This window comes from Camelus ferus, chromosome X (assembly GCF_009834535.1).
Source record: "Camelus ferus isolate YT-003-E chromosome X, BCGSAC_Cfer_1.0, whole genome shotgun sequence".
Taxonomy (NCBI): Eukaryota; Metazoa; Chordata; class Mammalia; order Artiodactyla; family Camelidae; genus Camelus; species Camelus ferus.
This window is the reverse complement of record NC_045732.1, coordinates 51796923-51820192: the sequence shown is the minus strand read 5'-3', so window position 1 is coordinate 51820192 and position 23270 is coordinate 51796923. Positions and strand designations below refer to the sequence as shown.

Genomic DNA, 23270 nt, shown 5'->3' with positions numbered 1-23270 from the left:
CACCTCAGAGAACTTGCGCTGTCAAGACAAACAAGGAGCTGAGATTTGGCAGGGAGCAGGGGAGGGGCCATTCTGCGGTCTTCTCTGAGCCCGCCTACGGAGTTCCGACCTGAGGCAGAGCAGGCAGCTATACTGAACAGCAGAGCGAACGGAGCGAACGGGGCTGGGAGAGGGCGGGTGGCCACCCGCCTTTGTGGCAAGAATGCAACAACTGACCACGGTGCTGGGAGGGGGCGCAATCCGCCCACCTGCCTTGCCTGAGTGCAGCATCTGACTGCGACATCGGGAGGGGGAGTCACCTGCCCGCCCACTGGCCACAGTGCCAGAGAGATATGAGCAATATGAAGAAGCAGGGGAACATCTCCCAATTAAAAGATCAAGAGAAATCCCCTGAAAGCACGATCAAGGAAATACACATTGATGGCCTACTAGATCAAGATTTCAAAAAAAGGACTGATCAAAGTACTGAATAAACTAAAAGAAATAGTATTTAGAGATATAAAATATGTCAAAAATGAAATAGAAGCTATAAAGAAGAACCAAGTAGAATTAGTAAACTCATTTACTGAGATGAGAGCTGACCTAAAGGCTGTACAAAGCAGACTCGATAATGCAGAGGAAGGAATAAGTGACCTAGAAGACAGGACAACAGAAAGCACCCAATCAGAACAGCTGAGAGAAAAACAAATAAAAAACAATGAAAACAATATAAGGGACCTATGAGATAATATAAAGCATGCCAATCTACGCATAATAGGGGTTCCAGAAGGGGAAGAAAGATCAAAGAGGATTGAAATAGTTTTTGAAGGAATCATGACTGAAAACTTCCCAAACCTAAAGAAGGAATCAGATATCCAAGTACAGGAAGCTCAGAGGGTCCCAAACAGGAAGAACCCAGACAGATCCACATCAAGACATACCATAATCAAGATGGCCAGAGTCAAGGATAAAGAAATGATCGTAAAAGCAGCAAGAGAAAAACAAAGAGTGAGTTACAAGGGAACCCCCATAAAGCTTTCAGCTGATTTCTCCACACAAACACTACAGGCCAGAAGGGAGTGGCAAGACATCTTCAAACTCCAGAATGAAAAAAAGATGCAACCCAGAATACTCTATCCAGCAAGGCTATCCTTTAGAATAGAAGGAGAGATAAAGAACTTCACAGACAAGCAAAAACTAAGAGTTTAGCAACACTAAACCCATGCTAAAAGAAATATTGGCAGGTCTACTCTAAATAGAAAAGAAGCAAGATGCTAAAAAGTGAGAAACTCATAACTGGAAAGGTGATAACTACCATGAATTACAAATAGAATAAACACAAAATTGTAAAAGAAGACATCTAAATCATTAAGAGTGGGAAAGGGAAGCAAGGAAAGTCATTGTGGAAAACAGTATGGAGAATCCTCAAAAGACTAGGAATAGACTTAACATAGGACCCAGGAATCCCGCTCCTGGGCATATATATCCAGAAGGAACCCACTTCAAAATGACACCTGCACCCCAATGTTCATAGCAGCACTATTTATGATAGCCAAGACATGGAAACAGCCTATATGTCCATCAACAGATGACTGGATAAAGAAGAGGTGGTATATTTATACAATGAATAATATTCAGCCACAGAAACTGACAACATAACACCATTTGCAGCAACATGGATGTTCCTGGAGAATGTCATTCGAGGTGAAGTAAGCCAAAAAGAGAAGGAAAAATACCATATGAGATCACTCATATGTGGAATCTTAAAAAAAAAACAAACATAAATACAAAACAGAAACAGACTCATAGACATAGAATACAAACTTGTAGTTGCCAAGGGGGTGGGGGGTGGGAAGGGACAGACTGGGATTTCAAACTGTAGAATAGATAAACAAGATTATACTGTATAGCACAGGGAAATATATACAAGATCTTGTGGTAGCTCACGGCAAAAAAAAGTGACAATGAATATATGTATGTTCGTATATAACTGAAAAATTGTGCTCTACACTGGAATTTGACACAGCATTTAAAATGACTATTACTCAATCAAAAAATGTTAAAAAAAAAACCCACAAAACACACGAAAAAATTACATAATCTCTTCAGGCACACAATTTCTACCCTTTTTTGGATTATGTCTTAGCCTAGGAATCCAGAAATCAAATTACTAGGTCAAGGAATATGAATGTTTCCATGACTTTTGATGCACACTCTCAAAATGCTTTTTTTATTTTTGTTTCTTTTTTAAAAATAGTTTTTATTTTTTATTTGCAAATGAGCAATTTAACTTTTCTTGTTTTTTTTATTTTTTAAAAAATTTTTATTGAAGTATAGTTGATTTACAATGTCAGTTTCAGGTATACAGCAAAGTGATTCAGTTATGCATACACATACATACATATATTTTTTGTTTGTTTTCAGATTTTTTTCCATTATATGTTATTACAAGAAATTGAATATAGTTCACTGTGCTATACAGTAGTATATATATATGTGTGTATATATATGTATGTGTGCACACACACAATGGAATATTACTCAGTCATTAAAAGAATGAAATAATGCCATTTGCAGCATAATCTCTCAAGATTATGGACCTAGAGATTATCATAATGAGTGAAGTAAGTCAGATAGAGTCAGACAAATATATCATATGGTATCAGTTATATGTGGAATCTAAAAAATGATAAAAATTCTGTTTACAAACCAAAAACAGACTCAAGGGCATAGAAAATGAACTATGGTTACTAAAGAGGGAAGGGCAAGGAGGGATAAATTAGGGTTTGAGGATTAACAGACACACATTACTATATATAAAATAGATAAGCAAGGATCTACTTTTTTTTTTTTAATGGAGGTACTTGGTATTGAACACAGGACTTTTGCATGCTAAGCACACACTCTGCCACTGAGCTAGACCCTGCCCCAAAATGCTTCTGGTTTTATTTGACTGTGATTGAATTAATAGCTTTCAAAATTACCAAGTCATGTGGTAATTCTAGTTAGAAATATATGATCATTAGAAAGAAAGACAATATCTTACCTGCTGTTAATCATAAGGTTTTGGTAGTGAGAAGTAGAGGAAATTATTTTCTTTTTATGTTGTTCTATCCTGGAGTTCAAATAAGGACAAGGATCCCCTCAGGAATTAACCTTAGTACTGAATGATGTCACTTATATGGACATTTTTCTTAGTCATAGTGTAGGACAGTGCCTTCTGTACAATGGAGCAGAAGCTATTCTCATGGGGCACTTGGGAAATCTGTATTTCTTTCTTACAGGGGCAGAATGAACTAATTTATTTATTTAGATGCAATACCCTGTTTTCCACTTTAGCTGCACGTTTCACAGTAGCCTTCCCTGCAATAGAAAAGGAAAAGAAGGAAAATGCAGAGCTGGTGTAAAATACGGTAGAGTAGCTCATATTTGTCATCCGGCTAACACTAATAAAATTAGATTAATTGCTTATTACTTTTCTTGTGATTAAGGAACTTATGGTTTGTAGTGGATGGTCATAGCCTTTTTCTTTTTAAGTATCTTTTGTGAGCTGGAGAATTTAACTACCATATTTGGTTCTCATATGCCTGCCCTGTGACCTTACATCAGCTTGTTGGAGGATTTGTGTGTTTTTGCTTATCCTTATATGGGAAGGCTGCCTGGAGAATCTGACTGGGATTAGAAGCCCTTTAGCATTTGCAGGAAGTGTGGCTCAAGGAGAAAGCTGTGGTTTGTGTAATTAGGTTTCCTTCCTGTCAGAATTTGTTCCATAGAGAGGTGGCGAGTTGAAGAACATCTTTGCCGACTGTAAAATCACCAGCATTTTTATACCTCTTCATGTACTAATCAAATTCTTTTCCTTCTATTATGACAAAGTTCTCCTAAAGAAGAATGAAATCTGTATAGGAACTCATTGTAATGAGTTGATGATGATAGTGATTAGGGCCGGGAGGTAGAGGCTGTAATGAATTGGTTTGTTTACCTTTAAATTCTTAGTGCAACCTTAATCTGAAATTTTATGGAACATAAAATCCACTTATGTTAGACTAATACTTGTTAAATATTTAGCTTTGATATTTGATTATAACAGTGTGATTTGTTTCGAGGAAAGCTTTTGCTTTAAGGGCACTCCCAAAGCTGACAGAGCACCCTAGAGCACCTGTTACCCTATTTCCCCCTCAGCACTCATTTCCTTAGGCACCTTTGGACACAAGTCACTGATACTTTTGTGGAAGCTCTTTGGAATGTTTTTAACTTCATACTTTTTTGACCGTATGACAATTTTAAATTGAGATAAAACTTTTTTTTAATATAGGCAATGGAATTAATACAGATTCTTTGCTATAACTTTTTTCTTATCAAGTCTTAAAGTTCCAGGAGGCTTTTATTGCTTGTGTCATGTTTCTTTGTTTCATTATCACAGAACTTCATGGTGGGAAAGGACTGAAGGGGTCATTTAGGAAAATTTACCCTGTGTATCAAATCCTTAAAATAACCAACAGTTTTTCTTGTTCTTACTTTTGGCCAAACTTTGGAATTAAGAGTAATACAAAAGAATTATGAGCCATTTCTGCACGGAAGGATACTTCATTAAGTTGACAGGTAGTCTAATTAGCATGAGATAACAAGTATGGTAATGTATTATTTTGCTATTCATTATGTTTAATGTTTAACTGGTGCTTTTTACTTTGACAGATCTCAGGCAAGTGTGTACTTTGGAAAGTTTCTAATCCATCTGAGCATTAGTTTCTTTATCTGTGAATCTGGAATGAAAATAACAGCAGCTCGTAAGGTTATTGTGATAAATAAATAATGTAAGCATGTAAAGAGCTTAGTATAGTGCCTGGCTCATAAAAAACACTGAATCAATAGTAATTATTATTTTATAATTATATTACTTTAGAGTAAGATTAAATTTGGTGCAATACAGAGAGGGACCTGCTACATATCAGAGTCTGCAGTCCATTGTTAGCACACCCTAAAGTGGGATCTATGTCCCTTTGTTTCCCTTTATCAGCCCAGTCCTAATCCACCTACTTTCCTGCCTCAGAAAGGGATCAGACTTTGATTAATGAATGACTAGATCCCATTGCTTAAATAGTCTGCTAGTATGGCATTTATAAACTTATAATTATAATTTATAAATTCCTTGAGATCATAAATATTATCTATTTTATTTTATTTTTACTTATGTCAGGGTAAGAACAATGGTTTGAATGCCCAACGTGTACTTAGAAGCTGCATTCTATCTTTTATTATTTTCACAGAAAGATGCAACTATCTTATTTATTTATTTATTTATTTATTTATTTATTTATTTATTTATTTATTTATTTATAAATTTATTTATTCAGTATTACTGAGATATAATTGATATACAGCACTGTATAAGTTTAAGATGTACAGAATGATTTGACTTATATAATCATGAAATGATTATCACAATAATTTTAGTGAACATCCATCACCTCATATGGATACAAAATTAATGAAATAGAAAAAACCCTTTTTCTGTGTAATGAGAATGCTTAGAATTTACACTCTTACCAACTTTCATGTATAACATATAGCTGTGTTGATTATATTTCTTAGGTATTTTCCTTGTGATGAGAACTTTTAGGACTTACTCTCTTAGAAACTTTCAAATATATCATGTAGCGGTGTTAACTACAGTTATCATGGTGTACAGTACATACCTAGTACTTATTTATCTTACAACTGGAAGTTTGTACTTTTTGACTATCTTCATCTACTTCCCCCTCCCTCCAACCCCTGCCTCTGGTAACCACACGTCTGATCTCTTTTTCTATGTGCTTGTTTGTTGGTTTGTTTAGTTTTGAAGTATAATTGACCTATGACACTCTGTTAGTTCCTGGTACACAATATAATAATTCAATATTTCTATACATTTCAAAATGATCACCATGATAAGTCTAGTCACCATCTGTCACTATACAAAGATATTACATAATTACTGACTGTATTCCCCAAACTGTAGGTTTTATACCCTTGAATTATTTATTTTGTAACTGGAAATGTCTACTCTTAATCTCCCACACCTGTTTCTCTCCTTGCTCCTTCCCCTTGCCTCTGGCAAATTATTTCACTTAGTATAGTGCCCTTTAGTTCCATCCATGTTGTTGCAAATGGCGTGATTTCATTCTTCCTTATGGCTGAGTAATGTATATGTATATGTGTGTGTGTGTATATTTTTATATATGTAATATATATATATATATATCTCACAACTTCTTTAACCATTCACCTGTTGATGGGACACTTAGATTGCTTCTGTATCTTGGCTATTGTAAATAATGCTGCAATGAATATAGGGGTGCATATATCTTTTCAAATTACTGCTTTCATTTTCTTTGGATAAATACGCAGGAATGGGATTACTGGATAGTATGATAATCCTATTTTTAATTTTTCTAGGAAACTCAATATTGTTTTGAATAATGGCTATACCAGTTTACATTCCAAACAATGCATGATGTTTCCCTTTTCTCCACATGCGTGCCAACACTTACTTGTTGTCTTTTGGATAGTAGCCATTCTGACAGGTATGAGGTGATATCTCATTTTGGTTTTGATTTGCATTTCCCTGATGATTAGTTATATTGAGCATCTTTTCATGTACTTGTTGCCCATCTGTATGTCTTCTTTGGGAAAAATGTCTATTTAGGTCCTCTGTCCATTATTTAATTGGCTTGTTTTTTTAATGTTGAGTTGTATATTTTAGATATTAACCCCTATAAGACACATTGTTTGCAAATATTTTCTCCCATTAAGAAGGCAGGCTTTTCATTTTGTTGAGTTTCCTTCACTGAGCAAGAAGCTTTTTAGTTTAATATAGTCTGATTTGTTTATTTTTGTTTTTGTTTCCTTGCCTAAAATGAAAAATATTGCTAAGACTAATATCAAAGAGCATACTGCCTATGCTTTCTCCTAGAAGTTCTATGCTTTCAGGTCTTACATTTAAGTCTTTAATCCATTCTAGGTTTATTTTTGTATATGGTGTGAGAAAGTAGTCCAGTTAGATTCTTTTGCATGTAGCTGTTCAGTTTTCCCAGGACCATTTATTGAAGAGGCTCTTTTCCCTATTGTGTATTCTTCCCTCTTTTGTTGTAGATTAATGGACCATATAAGTATGGGTTCATTTCTGGGCTGTCAGTTTGGTTCCAGTAATCTATGTGTCTGTTTTTGTGTCAGTACCATATTGTTTTGATTATTGTAGCTCTTTAGTATAATTTGAAATCAGGGAGTGTGATTCCTCCAGCTTTGTTCTTCTTTCTCAAGAGTGTTTTGGCTATTCAGAGTCTTTTGTATGTCCATAGAAATTGTGGAATTATCTGTTTCAGTTATGTTGAAAAATGCTATTGGTGCTTTGGTAGGGATTGCATTGAATCTGTAGATCACCCTGGGTAGTACATTCACTTTAGCAATATTAATTCTTCCAGTCCATGAACACAGAATATCTTTCCATCTGTTTGTGCCAGTGTCTTATAAGTTTCTGAGTACAGTCTTTTAACTTCCTTAGTTAGGTTTCCTAAGTATTTTCTTCTTTTTGGTGTGATGGTAAATGGGGTTGTTTTCTTAATTTCTCTTTCTGATAGTTTGCTTTTAGTGTATAGAAATGTAACAGATTTCTGTATATTAATTTTTTATCCTACAACTTTATCAAATTCATTGATGAGTTCTAGTAATTTTATGGTGGCATCTGTAGGATTTTCTGTACAGGTGTTGAACTGTACATACTTGCATTCCTAGGATAAATCTCACTTGATCATGGTGTATGATCCTTTTAGTATATTGTTGAATTCAGTTTGCTAATATTTTGATAAAGATATTTGTGTCTATGTTCATTAGTAATACTGGCCTGTAATTGTCTTTTTTTGGTGATATCTTTGTCTGGTTTTGGTATCAGGGTGATACTGATTTCACAGAATGAGCTTGGAAGCATTCCTTCTTCTGCAGTTTTCTGGAATAATTTGAGGATAGGTTTTAACTTGTCCATACATGTTCAGTAGAATTCACCTGTGAAGCTGTCTGACCCTGGACTTTCTTTGTTCATGTTTTTTTTTTTTTTTTCGATTCAATTTCATTACTAGTAATCTCTCTGTTTATATTTTCTGTTTCTTCCTGATTCAGTCATGGAAGATTATACATTTCTATAATTTGTCCATTTCTATTAGGTTGTCTATTTTACTAGCATATAATTGTTCATAGAAATCTCTTGTGATCCTTTGTTATTTCTGTGTTGTTGGTTGGAACCTCTTTTTTGAACATCTTTACCATCATTACCTTGCATTAGTCCTTCTGGGATGTTATCCTGTTTCTTCATTTGGAACATATTCCTCTGTTGTCTCCTTTTGCTCAATTCTGTTTTTATTTCTGTATATTTGGAGAAGTGGCCTTTTGTTGGAGATGTCCTTTGGGGCCCAGCAGCACAGTCCTCTCTGGCCACCAGAGTTTATATGCTTTTGGGGTGTCCTCTATGTGGGCTGTATGGGCCCTTCTATTGTGGTAGGTTGACTACTGTGGGTGCACTGGTAGGCATGATTGTCCTCTGGTCCAGTCATTGCCTGGCCCTACCTAGTGTAGAGGCTGCTGGCCATGGTGAGTGGGGCTGGGTCCTAGCATGGCGGGCTTCACAGCCCGAGGAGTCCCAGTTTGTGTGCCAGCTGGGCCCAGTGCCAGTTGGCAGGGCCAGGGCATTAGGTAGCTGGCTGTGGGGTCCAGGGATCCTGGAGCTGGTGTTGGGCACTGGTTCATGGGGACAGTTCCAGTTCCCTCTGATGGGTATGGCTGGCTCCCAGGGAGGCTGTGTTCTCAGGGGATCCTACTGCAGCTGGCCTGCTGGTAGGTGGGTCTATGTCCTCACCAGGCTAGCTGCTAGCTTGCAACATCTCAGGACTTATACCGACCAACTAGTGGGCAGAGCCAGATCCCTGTACTAAGAAGCTAGAGGGAGGATTCCAAAATGGTGTTTACCAGCACCAGTATCCTTGCAGTGGAAGGAGCTCCCCAAAATGGCTCCTGCTAACATATTTGACTTCATGGTGAGTCCTGGTTGCCTCCTGCCTCTCCAGGAGGTTCTCCAAGATCAGAAAGTGAGTCTGACCCAGCTCCTTTCAAATAATTGCTTCTACCTGTGTCTTGGAGTGTGTGAACTCTTGTGTGCACCTTTTAAGAGTGGAGTCTCTGTTTCCTACAGCCTTCTGGCTCTTCTGAAAGTAAGCACCACTGGCCATCAAGACAGATATTCTGGGGGTTCATCTTCTTGGTGCAAGACCCTTGTGCTTAGGAGCCCTATGTGCATTTCAGACCCCTTACTCCTCAGAAAGAACCTCTGCAATTGTAATTATCTTGTCGTTTGTGGGTCACCTCCCCAGGATTGTGGGTCTTGACTACACTGCATCTCCACCCCTCCTATCTGTCTCTGTGGTTTCTTCTTTGTATAAGATTTTTTCTGCTAGTCTTTAGGTTGTTCTCATCAATAGTTGCTCTGTAAGTAGTTGTAATTTTGGTGTGCCCACAGGAGGAAGTGAGCTCAGTGTCTTCCTACTCTGTCATCTTGGCCACTTCATGAACTGAATTCTTGATTAAATGGTAGTCTCTAACGTTACCTCAGCAGGGTTCTGACACTAATCCTTTCCTAGCAACAGAGGATCTTAGAGCTGGAATTGGGTATTCCAGTCACTTCTTGTTCATAATCATGTGAAGATTGATTAAATTGTGTGCATACTCATTTGGACAATAATGGAAGCAAAATCACTGTCTGCTAAGTAGAATTTAGAATTATATAGTAAGAACACATCAAAAAGTGGTATTACTCTTTGTAAGAGCTTATTTACCTTATATAAAAATCTCTTAAGAGAAAAAATCCATACCAAAAATATCTTGAAGTTAGACATGGAAATGTATTGGAACAAACTTAAGCTTTGTAGTTCAGGACATCTAGGTTTGAATGCCTGTCCTACCACCCACTAACTTTGTGACTTTGGGTAAATTTACTTAACCTTTTTGAGCCTCAACATTCTAATCTGTAAAATGGAGGTAATGAAATCTGCTTTCCAAGATTATTATGAATATTAAATGAAATAATATATCAAAACACCTACTTTAGCAGCTGTCACTTAACTGGCTTTTTATAACTGATAGTTGTAATTGGTATGAATAATAAGAAGACAGTATCTTTCTTCCAGTCTTGTCTGAACACAACTACAACTTAAAATTCCTGTGAATTTGGGAATAATTACTGAGTACCTTCTAATACCCCAAAGCATCTCTCTATGCTGGATGAACGCCCAGAAGTTTTAAATCTTGTGAAACTTTTGAGCTTTAATTCATCTATGCTTTGCCCAAAACAGCTGCTATCTATCTCCCTACTATGGAATGTGCTAGCAGAGGTGCTCTTTTTAGCTCTGGAGATTTCTGAGGGCTGTATTTGCTTGTTCTTACTGTATTTTGTCAATTGGAGAAATGGCGATAAATTAATCAACTATCCTTTATTTTTTTAAATTTTAAACAACTTTATTGTGTTATAATTTCTGTGCAATAAACTACACATATTTCAGATGTACAATTTGATGAATTTTGATAAATGTATACACTTGTGAAACCACCAACACAATCAAGATACCTAACATTTCTATCATTCCCCAAGAGGTGCAAATTTCAAACTCCCAGTTTATGCCTTCCCACCTCCTTTACCTGCTGGTCACCATAAGTTTGTTCTTTGTGTCTGTAAGTCTGTTTCTGTTTTGTAAATAAGTTCATTTGTGTATTTTTTTAGAGCCTACATATTAGCAATAGCATATGGCATTTTTCTTTCTCTTTCTGGCTTACTTCACTTAGAATGACTATCTCCAGGTCCATCCATGTTGATGCAAATGGCATTATTTTATTCTCTTTTATGGCTTAGTAGTATTCCATTGTATATATGTATACCACAGCTTCTTTATCCAGTCATCTGCTGATGGACATTTAGGTTGTTTCCATGTCTTGGCTACTGTAAATAGCACTGTATGAACATTGGAGTGCATGTGTCTATTTGAATTAATGTTTCCTCTAGATATATGCCCAGGAGTGGGATTGCTGGATCATATGGTAAGTCTCCCAGGAGTGGCATTGCTGAATCATATGGTAAGTATCTTTAGTTTTTTGAGGAACCTCCATCCAAGTGGTAATTTGGAGAATCAAGACTTACTTTGCTAGTTGGGGATGAACAAGATTATATGTGCAAACAGTAATCATCAACAATATCTCTCTGCACTCAAATCTTAGGTAATTGGAATTTATATTGTCATAATGTACATTCCATAGTCACTAGTATTTTAAGGGTGTGAGAAATATCTGGTATTGAAAATGGTGAGTAAAATATAACTAAAACCCATTAACAAATGGCATTTTCTCCAATCCCTTTAGAAGAACCCATCAATCTAATTTTATGCATGATATGTTTAATCCAGGGAATTTCTTTTGAAGACATATTTCCAGATAACATTTAATCTATGAGAAATTCAGTGCAGTCAGCCTCAAATATGATGTGTATTACTTTTGAATAAGCTCTCATAGCCTGATTATAGCCATCAGACTTTTTTCAAACTTTCCTAGAAAGTATTGTCAGATTCCTAGTATGATGTAAGAGTTGCAAAAGGAGAGCTTTTCTTGCTTTATATGGCTGGGATTATTATTATCTATATATTTTTTCAGCTTTATTGATGTATAATTGATTTATTAGCTTGCTTCGAAAACAGTTTGGAAATCTAATCATCAGAAAAACATCAAATAAACCTGAATTGAGGGGCATTTTTCAAATTACTTGGCCAGTACTCCTCCAAGCTGTCAAGATAATGGGAAACAAGCAAAGTCTAAGAAACTGTCACAGGCCAGAGGAGACTAAGGAGGCATGACTAAATGGAATGTGGTATCCTGGAAGGGATCTTGAAATGAAAAAAGGATATTAGTGGAAAAACTAATGAAATCCAAATAGTCTGGCATTTGCTAATAGTACTGTACCAATGTACCAGTATTGGTTTCCTAGCTGTGACAAAAGTACCACTGTGAGCTAAAGTGTTACAATAGGGGAAACAGAGTAAGAGCTACATGAGAACTCTATTATATCTGCAAATTTTCTGTAAATCTAGAATTATTCCAAAGTTTAAGTTTATTAAAATGAAAAACTAAAAAAAAAAGTTTTTGGTGGTGCTGAATTTAAAATGAAGTTGTTAGATCAGTAAGCATTGTCTACTTTGGGTCCAGCCTGGAGATGAGCATTAAGTAAGGAGACATAGGCATAAGGTGTGGCCTCCAGGTGGCTTATCAACTAAGGAACTGAAGAGATAAGAATTTGACAGGTGAAAAGATTAACAAGCATTGATACTATTTGATTAAGCTCCAACTGGGTGATACTGACTGTAGGAGGTCAGAGGGAGAAGGTTGGAGTTGCCACCAAGGGCTTCACAGACTGAGTGAACCTGGATGAATAAATTAGAATTGCATTAGTTGAGAGAAGGGAGACTTGCAGATGAAGGGAACAAAGAGAAAAAGCACTAAGTTCTTGGGTACAGAAAACTCAGGGAAGAATAAAGGCAGCTTGTTCTGATGTGAGGTGGAAGAGGAATGCATATTTTTAGAGAGGTAGATAGAACAGTATGAAGAACCTTGAAAGTTATACAGTAGGGGATAGGGTCAAAATTGGCCACAAGGAACCAGTGTAGCAGCAGTAGGATTACAGTATTTGTTTTGATTTTGTGGCTTTCAACCTTTGGCCAAATTTATGTCTATTATTTATTAATCTGCTAATGCTTCTCTTAGCGTGTGCATTTGATAAGACTATGCGGGGATGAAGTTCACCTGCAAGAGGTGAAAATACAGTCATGCTCCTCTTCTGGATTAAAAGGGCTTTTGACTAAATGAAATAGAATAATCTTCTCTGTAAGCCCTTTCTTACCTGGAACTTTTCTCTGTCCATACTCTTTCCCAGAGTCAGAAGGAACTTCAGTCCCTCTGTTTGTTACTGACTCAGTTAAAGCTTGTTTTTCTTTCAAGTGAGTAGTGCATTGTATTCAGATCATTTTGCTCTTTGAAAAGATTGTTGGACTTTATTTTTAAGTGATGGGTACTTTGCTTATTTTAAAAAATAAATAATGGGAAGGGTCATACCAACTTTGCCCACTCAGAACTATTAAGTGACAGAGCTCTTAGAAAGGGGAAGGCATTGACTACCTTGGTCTCAGTGCAGTCAACAAGAAACCAAAGGCCTCATGATATGCCATTCGGGTCTCCTGTGTGCTTATTGCCTGTGTGCAAGCAAACTCACAAATTTGTGGTCTTAGAAATTCATTGGGGTCTGTTTAGACTGGTCAAGGGGAAAGAGCCCATAATAACTAGGAAATCAAATTCACTAAATAAGGCTATTTGGAAGAGAACGTATCTCAATTTTTGTTGTCTTTCTATTCTGTATCACATAGTTTAGAAGGAACTCTTTCCTGTATGTCAGTCTTATCTCCCCAGCTAGATTGGGAATTCTAATATGTACTGCATGTGGTGAAAAAGGATAGGGCTTTGCTGTCAGATAGCTTTAGATTTGTAATTTGGTACAGCCAATTAATAGATCATTTTTCTTGGACAGGTTTCATAACCTATCTGAACCTAAATTTCCTTTGTTGTAAAATGAGAATAGTCATGCTAATGCTTCAGAATTATTGTAAAGATTTCACGGATATATGTATATGTCTTCACAAAGAGTTTTGTACTCAGTAAGCACTCAGCAAATCTTAGTTTCCCTTTCTCCTTAAAGTTGTTCATCTGATACAAAGCCTAACCCAGTACTAACATACAATAAGGCTTGGAAATTTCCTCTGGGGAGGCCATTCCTGCCGCCTTTTTGGTTAGAATTCATATAAGGACAACTCTGGGCCAAATTCTAGGGCAGACAAAGAAAGTTCACTGTCTTCCTTACCTGCATCTCTCCAGGTAGTCCCTCCCTTCACTCCAAACATGCACACTGCCTGCGCTTTCTAGGAAGACCAAAGTAGTGAATTGGTAATGGTAGGATTACAGGCATCAGAAGAATTGAATTTTAAAGTAGATGGTACTCCCAGTGCTTCTTATTTCACAGCCTCCTGGGTCTACACATAGAGCCATCTCTGAAGGAATTGGAGAGGGACCAAATTTCCTTCTGACTCTGGAAAAAACTCCAGATAAGAAAGGACTAGATAGATGAGATTATTTAGAACTGATCAAGGAAAGCCTTTTTAATCCAGAATGATAGACATGAATGTATTTTATTGTGACCACCTTAAGACATAGCTACTTTTGAGAAACTACCTTTAAATATCTACCTTCTCCTCTTTTCACACTAGGCTGTACTTCTGAAATTGCTTAGGCCTTAACATCTTTTTAGACATAATGTGGTAGAAGTGCAACTAAAAGGGAAAATGATACTAGTATTTATTTATTTATTTTGGCAGCAGTAAAGTAGCAAACCTTACCTTGTGCTCTCTTCTTGCCACATCTTGGAACATCTCTCAGGAGAATTCCAGGGAGCTAGGGGTGGAGGTGGGAGATCAGGAAGAAAATTCTTTTTTTAGGAAGAAAAGTCTTAATGGTCGTATTAACCTAGATTTGTTGCAGACTTATTGGTAAAGAGATATGAATTACAAGTTTTACATGGCTGATTGTGACAAAAGCATTTTTTATTAAATGTCACAAAACAGACAAGCTGAAAACAAGCATATCTTGCTGTGGTTGTACCATTAGATAAAGCAGTAGGAAGCCAGTGGCTTAAGGACTCATGACAGTATTCATTTAAAAATGCACATAGATCTCTCTGGTGACCAAATGACTACACAGTGGCAACACTGCAGTTGTCTAGTACCAAACAAACTGGGGATTTAGATTTGATTTTCCTTTTAGGTGTATTTTGTAAGTAGATAAGTAAAAAACTGAAAAGGCAGCTTTAAATTCTATTCATGCTTCCTTCTTCCTTCACCCGACTCTTAAATCCATAGGCACTGGCTAAGCAAAGACAGCCTTATTATTTTCCTATAAATTAGAGTAGCCCTTCTTGGGGCAGCATTTGAAATAAACAGAACCATTTGGAGGGAATCTGTATCTAAATTTCTCTTTGCAGAGGTTGACTGGGTCACAAATTATAACCTGTTTAAAAAAGACAAAATAAACACCCACACAAGTCATTTATAGACTTCAATTATGTGTGAAAATTTAATCGTAGAAATTGTGAGCATCCATTTAGAAAGTTTCCAAGTTTACTTTGTAAATTCTGAACTGTCACTGTTCTAGTGCAATATGCTATAATATTTGTGGGTTCAGTTTTCACAGCTAGCCAGTTATATTAAATTTTACTAGGTACATCATGCTTGCTCTAAAACCATAGATTGTATGCAGTATAGATGGATGTAGTATACAGGCATTTGTGCTGTTTTTTTTTTAAACTTTTTTTTATTGAGTTATAGTCATTTTACAATGTTGTGTCAAATTCCAGTGTAGAGCACAATTTTTCAGTTATACATGAACATACATATATTCATTGTCACATTTTTTTTTTGCTGTGAGCTACCACAAGATCTTGTATATATTTCCCTGTGCCCCTGTGCTATACAGTATAATCTTGTTTATCTATTCTGCACATGCCTGCCAGTATCTACAAATTTTGAAATCCCAGCCTGTCCCTTCCCAGCTCCTGCCCCCTTGGCAACCACATGTTTGTATTCTATGTCTATGAGTCTGTTTCTGTTTTGTATTTATTTATTTATTTTTTTAAGATTCCACATATGAGTGATCTCATATAGTATTTTCCTTTCTCTTTCTGGCTTACTTCACTTAGAATGACATTCTCCAGGAACATCCATGTTGCTGCAAATGGTCTTATGTTGTCAATTTTTATGGATGAATACTATTCCATTGTATAAATATACCACATCTTCTTTATCCAGTCATCTGTCGATAGACATTTAGGCTGTTTCTGTGTCTTGGCTATTGTAAATAGTGCTGCTATGAACATTGGGGTGCAGGTGTCTTTTTGAAGTAAGGTTCCTTCTGGATATATGCCCAGGAGCGGGATTCCTGGGTCATATTGTGCTGTGATTATTGAGCTTAGTCCAAGTGGCATTGCTAATAGCAGTAAGCACTTGCTCTCTCTTCTAAGCTCCTTGCATTCATTGGCTTTGTCATTCACTTGACCCTTCTGACCTAATCATCTTGTATGGTTGGCTTAGCTTCATATTTAAATACCATGTTGTAAATGAACTTTTTAATATATCTATGTCTAATCCCTCCAGTAGATTGTAACTTTAAGAGGGAATCTCTGCTATTTTTCTTTAGACATTTTAAAGAATTGAATAAATTTCTTACACACTTAAGAGACACCCAAGAAATACTGTTGAATAGCTATTAAATACAGTTTTGGACAACCATCTTAGATTTTATTGCATTACAGCTGGAACCTCTCAATATTCATTAAAGTGTCAACTGAGAAAAATGTGACAGGTTGATTAGAAAACAAGACAAAACTCCATCTTGATTGAATGTTTTATTGTAGGTTGATACTTTCATAAAAGAGACTTTTATTTTCCCATCTGAAGCATGGTTATTGAAATTTTGGTCTTCCTTTGGAATTTGAACATTCACATGGGCACCTTCTAAAGCAGAAACCTTGTCAGTTTCCTTCCTTTAAAAGGAACTTGACCCTTGGGATGACAGACAAGAAACTTACTGAAGCTAGCTGGGGACAAGTTGTTTCCTGTAGACAACAGTTGTTCAGCAGCCCTGCTCTGTGCCTTTGTTAGGAAGGGTACCTTGAACCTCAAACCCTGACATGTGAGCAGAAATAACTTGGCATTCTTTGGGTGGAGGGGAAGGGTGTGGTTTGCTCTTTCAAAAAGATTGATTTAAATTCCTACAGTGCCATTGTCCACTTGCAAATGCATTTGTGTGCTGAAAAGAATGTCAGTAACCTTGTAATTCCAGACTACTTTCTTTTCCTATAAGAAATTTAAATTTTATTCCTTAGTGAATCTTTGTGACACTCATTCCTAATTGCTCTGGCAGTGTATGGTTTTCAGTCATATCTGTTGACTGTGTTCCTTTAAGTTCCCCCAGGGAATTAGGAAATTAGCGTCATCCAATATTAAGATGTATTGAAGTGAACATGTGCCTGTAGGCACTAACTCTTTATATATAAAAGGTCGCTTGTTAGAAATAAACTTGATATGTGAAATTTTAGACTTATAGATATGATCAATTTAGAAAACAATGTTTTTTACATTTCCTGACAATTCAAAGATGGACAATTGTTCATGTTCACCAGGGCAGGTTCTACCTAAAGTAGGTTCTACTTTAAGAAGTGTTATTATGTGGGGGGTGATTATAACTCAGTGGTACAGTACGTGCTTAGCATGCAGGAGGTCCAGAATTCAATCCCCAGTACCTCCATTAAAAAATAAAAATAAAATAAAATTTAAAAAATAACAACTTTTTTTAAAAAAGTGTTATTATAGCCCATTCTGGTCAGCCTTACAAAGATGTAGAACATGCTAGGAGGCATGTGTACTTGTCAGGCAGTTCCAGAGCATGGGAGGAATACTTGTGGTCCACAGTTGATGGCTAGAGGGTAAAGATATCAGTGAAGGTTTACTGTAATGTTCAGTAGGCCTGGCCACCACCTTAACTCAGCAAACAGTGAACAGTGCTCTGAACATATAAGCATTCAGTAAGGTGGGAAAGGCTTCAAAAAGTCATTTATCTTAAAGGTCCTTTGCCTTTTTTCTCCCACACAAACATGACAGATGACACTCACCCAGGGCCATGTATAATTATTAGCATATTAGCTATAACATTAACTCTTAATTCATTCAGAAATATCTGTTAGAATGCCAAGTGCCTAAAAGTACCATATTTATGGGGCGTCTTTTTATCTACTTAAATTTGTAAATATACAAATAATGGACAAATTACTTGACACACTTCATACAAACTGAACACTCCCTATTGTATCATGGAGATTGAGAACCACTGATTTAATTGAACCTTCCATCACTCCTGATTATTTTACTGACTTTTCCATTGTTTATCCTCAAAATTGAAAAGAAGGTATATGTTATGTTTATGAATGAAAGCTTGACTTTATAATTTAATAAGGAAATAGGATTCCTATTAGAAAAATTATCTTGCTGCAAATTTGCTGGGCTGTAACAGATCTTTAAAGGAGGACATTCTGTACTCTGATCTAAATAGCCTGTAGAGATTCCAGTTCGTATTGGGAGAAGTTGAGAATTTTTTTTCCTGGGGTTGTGTGAGGAGAGAGAAAATTACTCATAACAAGTTACAAGGACAAAAATACAACCTCTGCATATGCATGCATGTGTGTGTTGGAGGGGCACGGTATAAATCTAGATTTGACTGTATGAAAATTTTTTTATTTTGCATTTTAATTTCCATTAGGAAGACTGTTTCTTTTGATTTTATATTTCTAATGTTTCTGCTCCATGTGTCTTTTTAATGTAGCCCCATGAAGAAACATTTATTGATTGTGCTCTGCAGTTCAGAACTGTTTGCTAATAGTTTTAAATTTGGATAAATTACTATAGATATATGAATTAAGGTTATAAAAGAAATGCATATCAGAGGAGAAACCTAACTAAAAAGTATTAATTTTACTATTTTAAAGCTCTCTCCTACGTATGATTAGTAGACAAAATAAGTGTATTATCTCTAAGATTCCTTAGCAGCACATGTTAAAGGCTAACGTATAGTACAGGTATATTTCAAACTTATTATACACGTGGGCTTAGCTCTTATATCTTCTTATTCAGTTTCTGTTCTAAATGATAAAAATTGAGATGTAGTGGCTTGTAACATTCTCAAGGAAAGAATCGTTTCTGTTAACTATATGATGCTTATTAGGACAGGAAGTAGACATAGATCATTTGGAATGACTTTCAACAAGGGCTGAAACACATCTTCCCACTACTCACACTTTTGAGTTAATTTCACTTTAGGTTATTGATATGCATTAGCTAGCTTTTCTTCTGCATGATTAGATGTGGGAATTTCAATGGAAGAAAAAGAAAAAGTCAGATTGATAAAAGGATCTGTGAACTGAAAGCTCTTCAGTCCACTTGTGATGCATCATTAACGACAAAATAATAGAGGGAAAACCATGTATCTGTGAACCACGGATTTTGATTTCATTTCTGCTAGTTTATAACACTTTTTGTTGAATTTGAAAAATAAAAACAATAAACACTTTTTTTCAACAATATAGTATCTTGTCTTTTATGTCCTAGATTAAGAAGAAACAGCAAGATGTACTTGGTTTCTTAGAAGCTAACAAGATAGGATTTGAAGAAAAAGATATTGCAGCCAATGAAGAGAATCGGAAGTGGATGAGAGAAAATGTACCTGAAAACAGTCGACCAGCAACAGGGTACCCCCTGCCGCCTCAGATTTTCAATGAAAGCCAGTACCGTGGGGTAAGGAACCAATTTAAATTCTTGTTTTTTCAAATGGATTACCTTAAATCCCTCACCCCACATCTTCATACAGTCATTTCTTCTGTTCATCCTATGCATCCATCCTAGGCAGCTAGAGTATTTTGCCTTCTACTAGGAAACAAAGGGATGAGTCAGTCACCAAAATACCTGTGAATGTATAAATACAGACCAGAGCATTTATACTGTTTCTGGTATGTCCAAGAAAAAGCCTCTGAAAAGTCAGGTGTTTTACTTATTTAGATTAAAATCAATTTAAAAAGAGGAATATCTTACTTTGTGCTAAAAGGTAATATTTCTATTTTGGTATCATTAATGAATGTTCTTAAAATTCTGAGTTAGCTAATTGAACTTATGTATGGAATGAGGGAAGCAAAAATAGAGTTTTTACTTTGTGACTGGTACTTTCAAGTATGCCATCTTGTTTAGTCTTCATTTAAACTGTGAAGTAGTTCCCTTCATTGTTTATTCACTGGATATTTAAGTAACATTTGTACCCTATGGCCATTCTAGTTACCATGACAAGTACAAGTATTAATAGAAAACAGCCTTTTTTCTTAAAGAGTTGGTTGGGAGTGGCATGTGGGTATAATCATACACACCTGAAACAGAGAGTGGTTATGAAGCCACATCCATGTGATGACTTGGTATAGAAATCATATGGAAGGGCTATAGGAATTTCCAGTAAAGAATTGTTTACTTTGCTATGTCCTCAGAATTAGCATAATTGAGGAAAAATGTTTTTAGAGCCAGCAATCCAAATCTTCTAACTCATAGGTTTATATGGGAGTGAGGATACTTTTTGGTGGGGATCCTTTTATGTGCCAATTCAGAGCATCTGGGGGAGGATATGGCAAAATTCAGAAGTAAAATATTTTCTCTGAATTGAATTCATCAGTTCTGAGGAGGGGCCTGAAGATTTCTTCTGTTACTGCAAACAGGGCCGGTGTGTAAAGACATACTCTGCAGATAAGGAGAAGGCAATTCAGCTGTTCATTTAGATAGTGAAACCTCAGTGCCTCTATATTTGAAATTTCTGCAAATTGTTGACTTTCAAGGGCTGGAAGAGGCCTCAGAGGTCATCCAGTCCAATTGAAGCCAGCATATATTGTCTTAACCTTTCTTTTTTGAAGCACAAATTTCAATTTGTTTGCCTTTTAAAAACAAAGACATTTTGGGTTATAAGGGTAATGTTTGAGAAGCCACGTTTACCTGGTTTATTTCTCCCTTGGAAGCCACACTACAAGGGAATGGAGTATGTTATGGAAAAAAGGCAAGTGTCACTAAGAAATGGGAAGAAGGAAAGGAAGGGGCAGGAGGTGACACTCAGACCAAACAAATGGTGTTAATGGAAAAGGAATCCAATTTCTGTTGATTGCCTGCTGTGTGCCAGACACCAAGTTAGGAGTTTAATAATGATAAAAATTAAGATTTGTCCCAATATAGACTCTTAGGGAGAAAAGTGTATAGCAATCATTCATAGAAAGTGTATTATATGTATATTGTGCTACATACTTTATGTGTATAATATTAGTCAGTTCTCATACAAATCGCATGAAATAGGTACTGTTATTCCTATTTTACAGATGAAGCAATTGAGGCCTAAAAGAGGTTAACTGAATTCCTAAATCACATGACTAGTAAATGTTGCAGCTAGGATTTAAACTTAGATCTGTTTTATCCTGAAGCTCTTACTCTTTCTTTTAAACCACTACATTGTTTAGTTTCCTGTCTACTCCAAGATCCCATCTTCCTTCTTTTATTGCTTTATTTTGTATTGGGGGTGGGGAGCTGACCTCAGCAAATTATATTTCCCAGTGTCCATTACCAAATGGCTGCCTATTAGGTGTGGCTGATAATAAGAAGCACTGGTTGGAAGAGTGGATGACAGGAGGAGAGGAAAAAACAAGTTATCTCTCTCCTTCCTGTTTTTGGAGGTTTCCATGACAGTGGCTACAGCTCCTTCATGGGACTAGCTCTGTAATACCACCTTCTCCACTTTTCCCTCCAGCACTAGCTGTGGTGGCAGCTTCCTGCCATTGCTAGTCTCTGGGTTGCCTCACCATGTCCTGTCTGCCTCTCAGCTCTTTAATCCTTTGTAAGTAGTTCTTCATATTAAGTTCCCTTCTTTAAACTATCTCAAGTTTTCTCAACTTTGGTACTACTGACATTTTGGGTTCATGGGGGCTGCCCTGTGTATTTCAGGATGTTTAGAAGCATCCCTGGCTTCTATCCATGAGTGCTAGTAGCACCTTCCCAGTTGTGAAAAAACCAAAAAAGGTTTCCAGACTTTGTCAGATGTCTGTGGTGGGAAAATTACCTCCTTTTAAGAATCACTGAATTATAGCTTAGTTTCTTATTTCCAGATTAGGATGTGACTGAAACAATTACCCTACCAACATAGATGAAGCTCTGCTATAGAAGATACAAAATTTTTAAGGGTAGTCCTCTTCTGAAAGAGCTTATGCTATGTATATGAAGAACTAAAGCACATTTCTATGAAATAATTAATATGATACCAATATATGGTAGAATACATTCTGGATTGATGTTATTGGAATCCCAGAGATGTCAATAAAGTATCTTTATTTTTCCTCAAGAAAATTCCTACAGAAGAAACAGATTATGTCACAGTCTTGTATTCTTAGTACCAAGAATAGTGATTGGCATGTAGTAAGTACTCAATACATATCTGCAGAATAAATTAATTAATCTGGCTTAATTGAGAAACTGCTATTCTTTTCTCTCAGAGTTACAATCTGTTTGTGTTTGCTAAGTTTGAGGCCAAAAAATAATGTACTTTGACCCCAAAACACTTGAAACAGAGATAACTAGAGTACCCTACATAGTATTTTATAATTAGATTTCAATGTAGTTAAAGACCTGCTTTCTTTCACATGATTTTAAAGACTAACACGGGTTATTTTTATTGATTTGATGATAATAAGAAATACTTTTTGTATAACGGTTGGGCTCCTTTAACTAGCATTTTGAGGTTACTTCCAAGTGCCTGAGTATAGTGATGATGTATGTTGTTTTTTTACTTTGATTAGCTTATAGGTCATGTGTCTCAGTATAGAATTTGTATAAAGATCCAGTTAGTTTTGTTTTTGAATGGTGAGTTCAAAGAGTATAGGAGGTTGCTTATAAATGTGTTTTGTTTATTTTATTCCTTTGTCAATATCTAGGGTAACAAAAAGATGCTTTGAGTCAGTCCTTGAGGGGATCTCAGTGGCTCTAAATAACACTGTATTTAAAAAGTCCCTAAATAAGAGAGGAATTCTGATGTTTCTTGGGATGTGGTTCAAATTTAGGGTCATCAATGGCTTGAGAGGCCTTAAACTTTATACTTCTAGATCTTCCAGGTGCCAGGAATTATACGTGCTAGAAAAGAACCCTGTAATAGCTGATCTTTTGGTGATGCAATCTCTAGAGAAGTCAGCAAATTATGGGTACTTTTTACCTCTAATAAATCAGCCAAAATGCCAAGTTTCTCTCTGTGTGTTCTAAATCAAACAAACTAAGGGCAGATATAGACAATGGCTGTGCTTTCTAAGTAGGTTGGCTATTGATTATATGTCATAGTCAAATTTAGATAATTATATTTGTTACTTTTGGAGCATGTGTGGTGACTTAGAGGATGACTATGGGCAGCCCAATCAAATTTAGTCATGTGAGGTTTTATTGGATCCCTGGATTGAAACATTTTGTGTATTGTTTGCTCTTCCAGTCATATTTTATGAAAATCCCATACCCTTCCACCAAACACAG

General features: G+C 36.2%; 1 protein-coding gene and 1 long non-coding RNA gene across 2 annotated transcripts in view; one reads left to right on the top strand and one right to left on the bottom strand.

Annotated features, from left to right (window-relative positions):
* Positions 1 to 23270, top strand: part of SH3BGRL (SH3 domain binding glutamate rich protein like) — a 70822-nt gene that overhangs the window by 39651 nt on the left and 7901 nt on the right. The window contains exon 2 of the mRNA XM_032474371.1: positions 19296 to 19481. Coding sequence (XP_032330262.1) covers positions 19296 to 19481 — 186 coding nt within the window. The remainder of the gene's footprint in view (positions 1 to 19295; positions 19482 to 23270) is intronic.
* LOC116661811 lies at positions 99 to 17366 on the bottom strand. The gene is made up of 3 exons (XR_004317770.1): positions 17284 to 17366; positions 17159 to 17164; positions 99 to 109 (listed from the first exon to the last, which is right to left on the bottom strand). It is a non-coding gene; the product is annotated as an uncharacterized LOC116661811 (long non-coding RNA).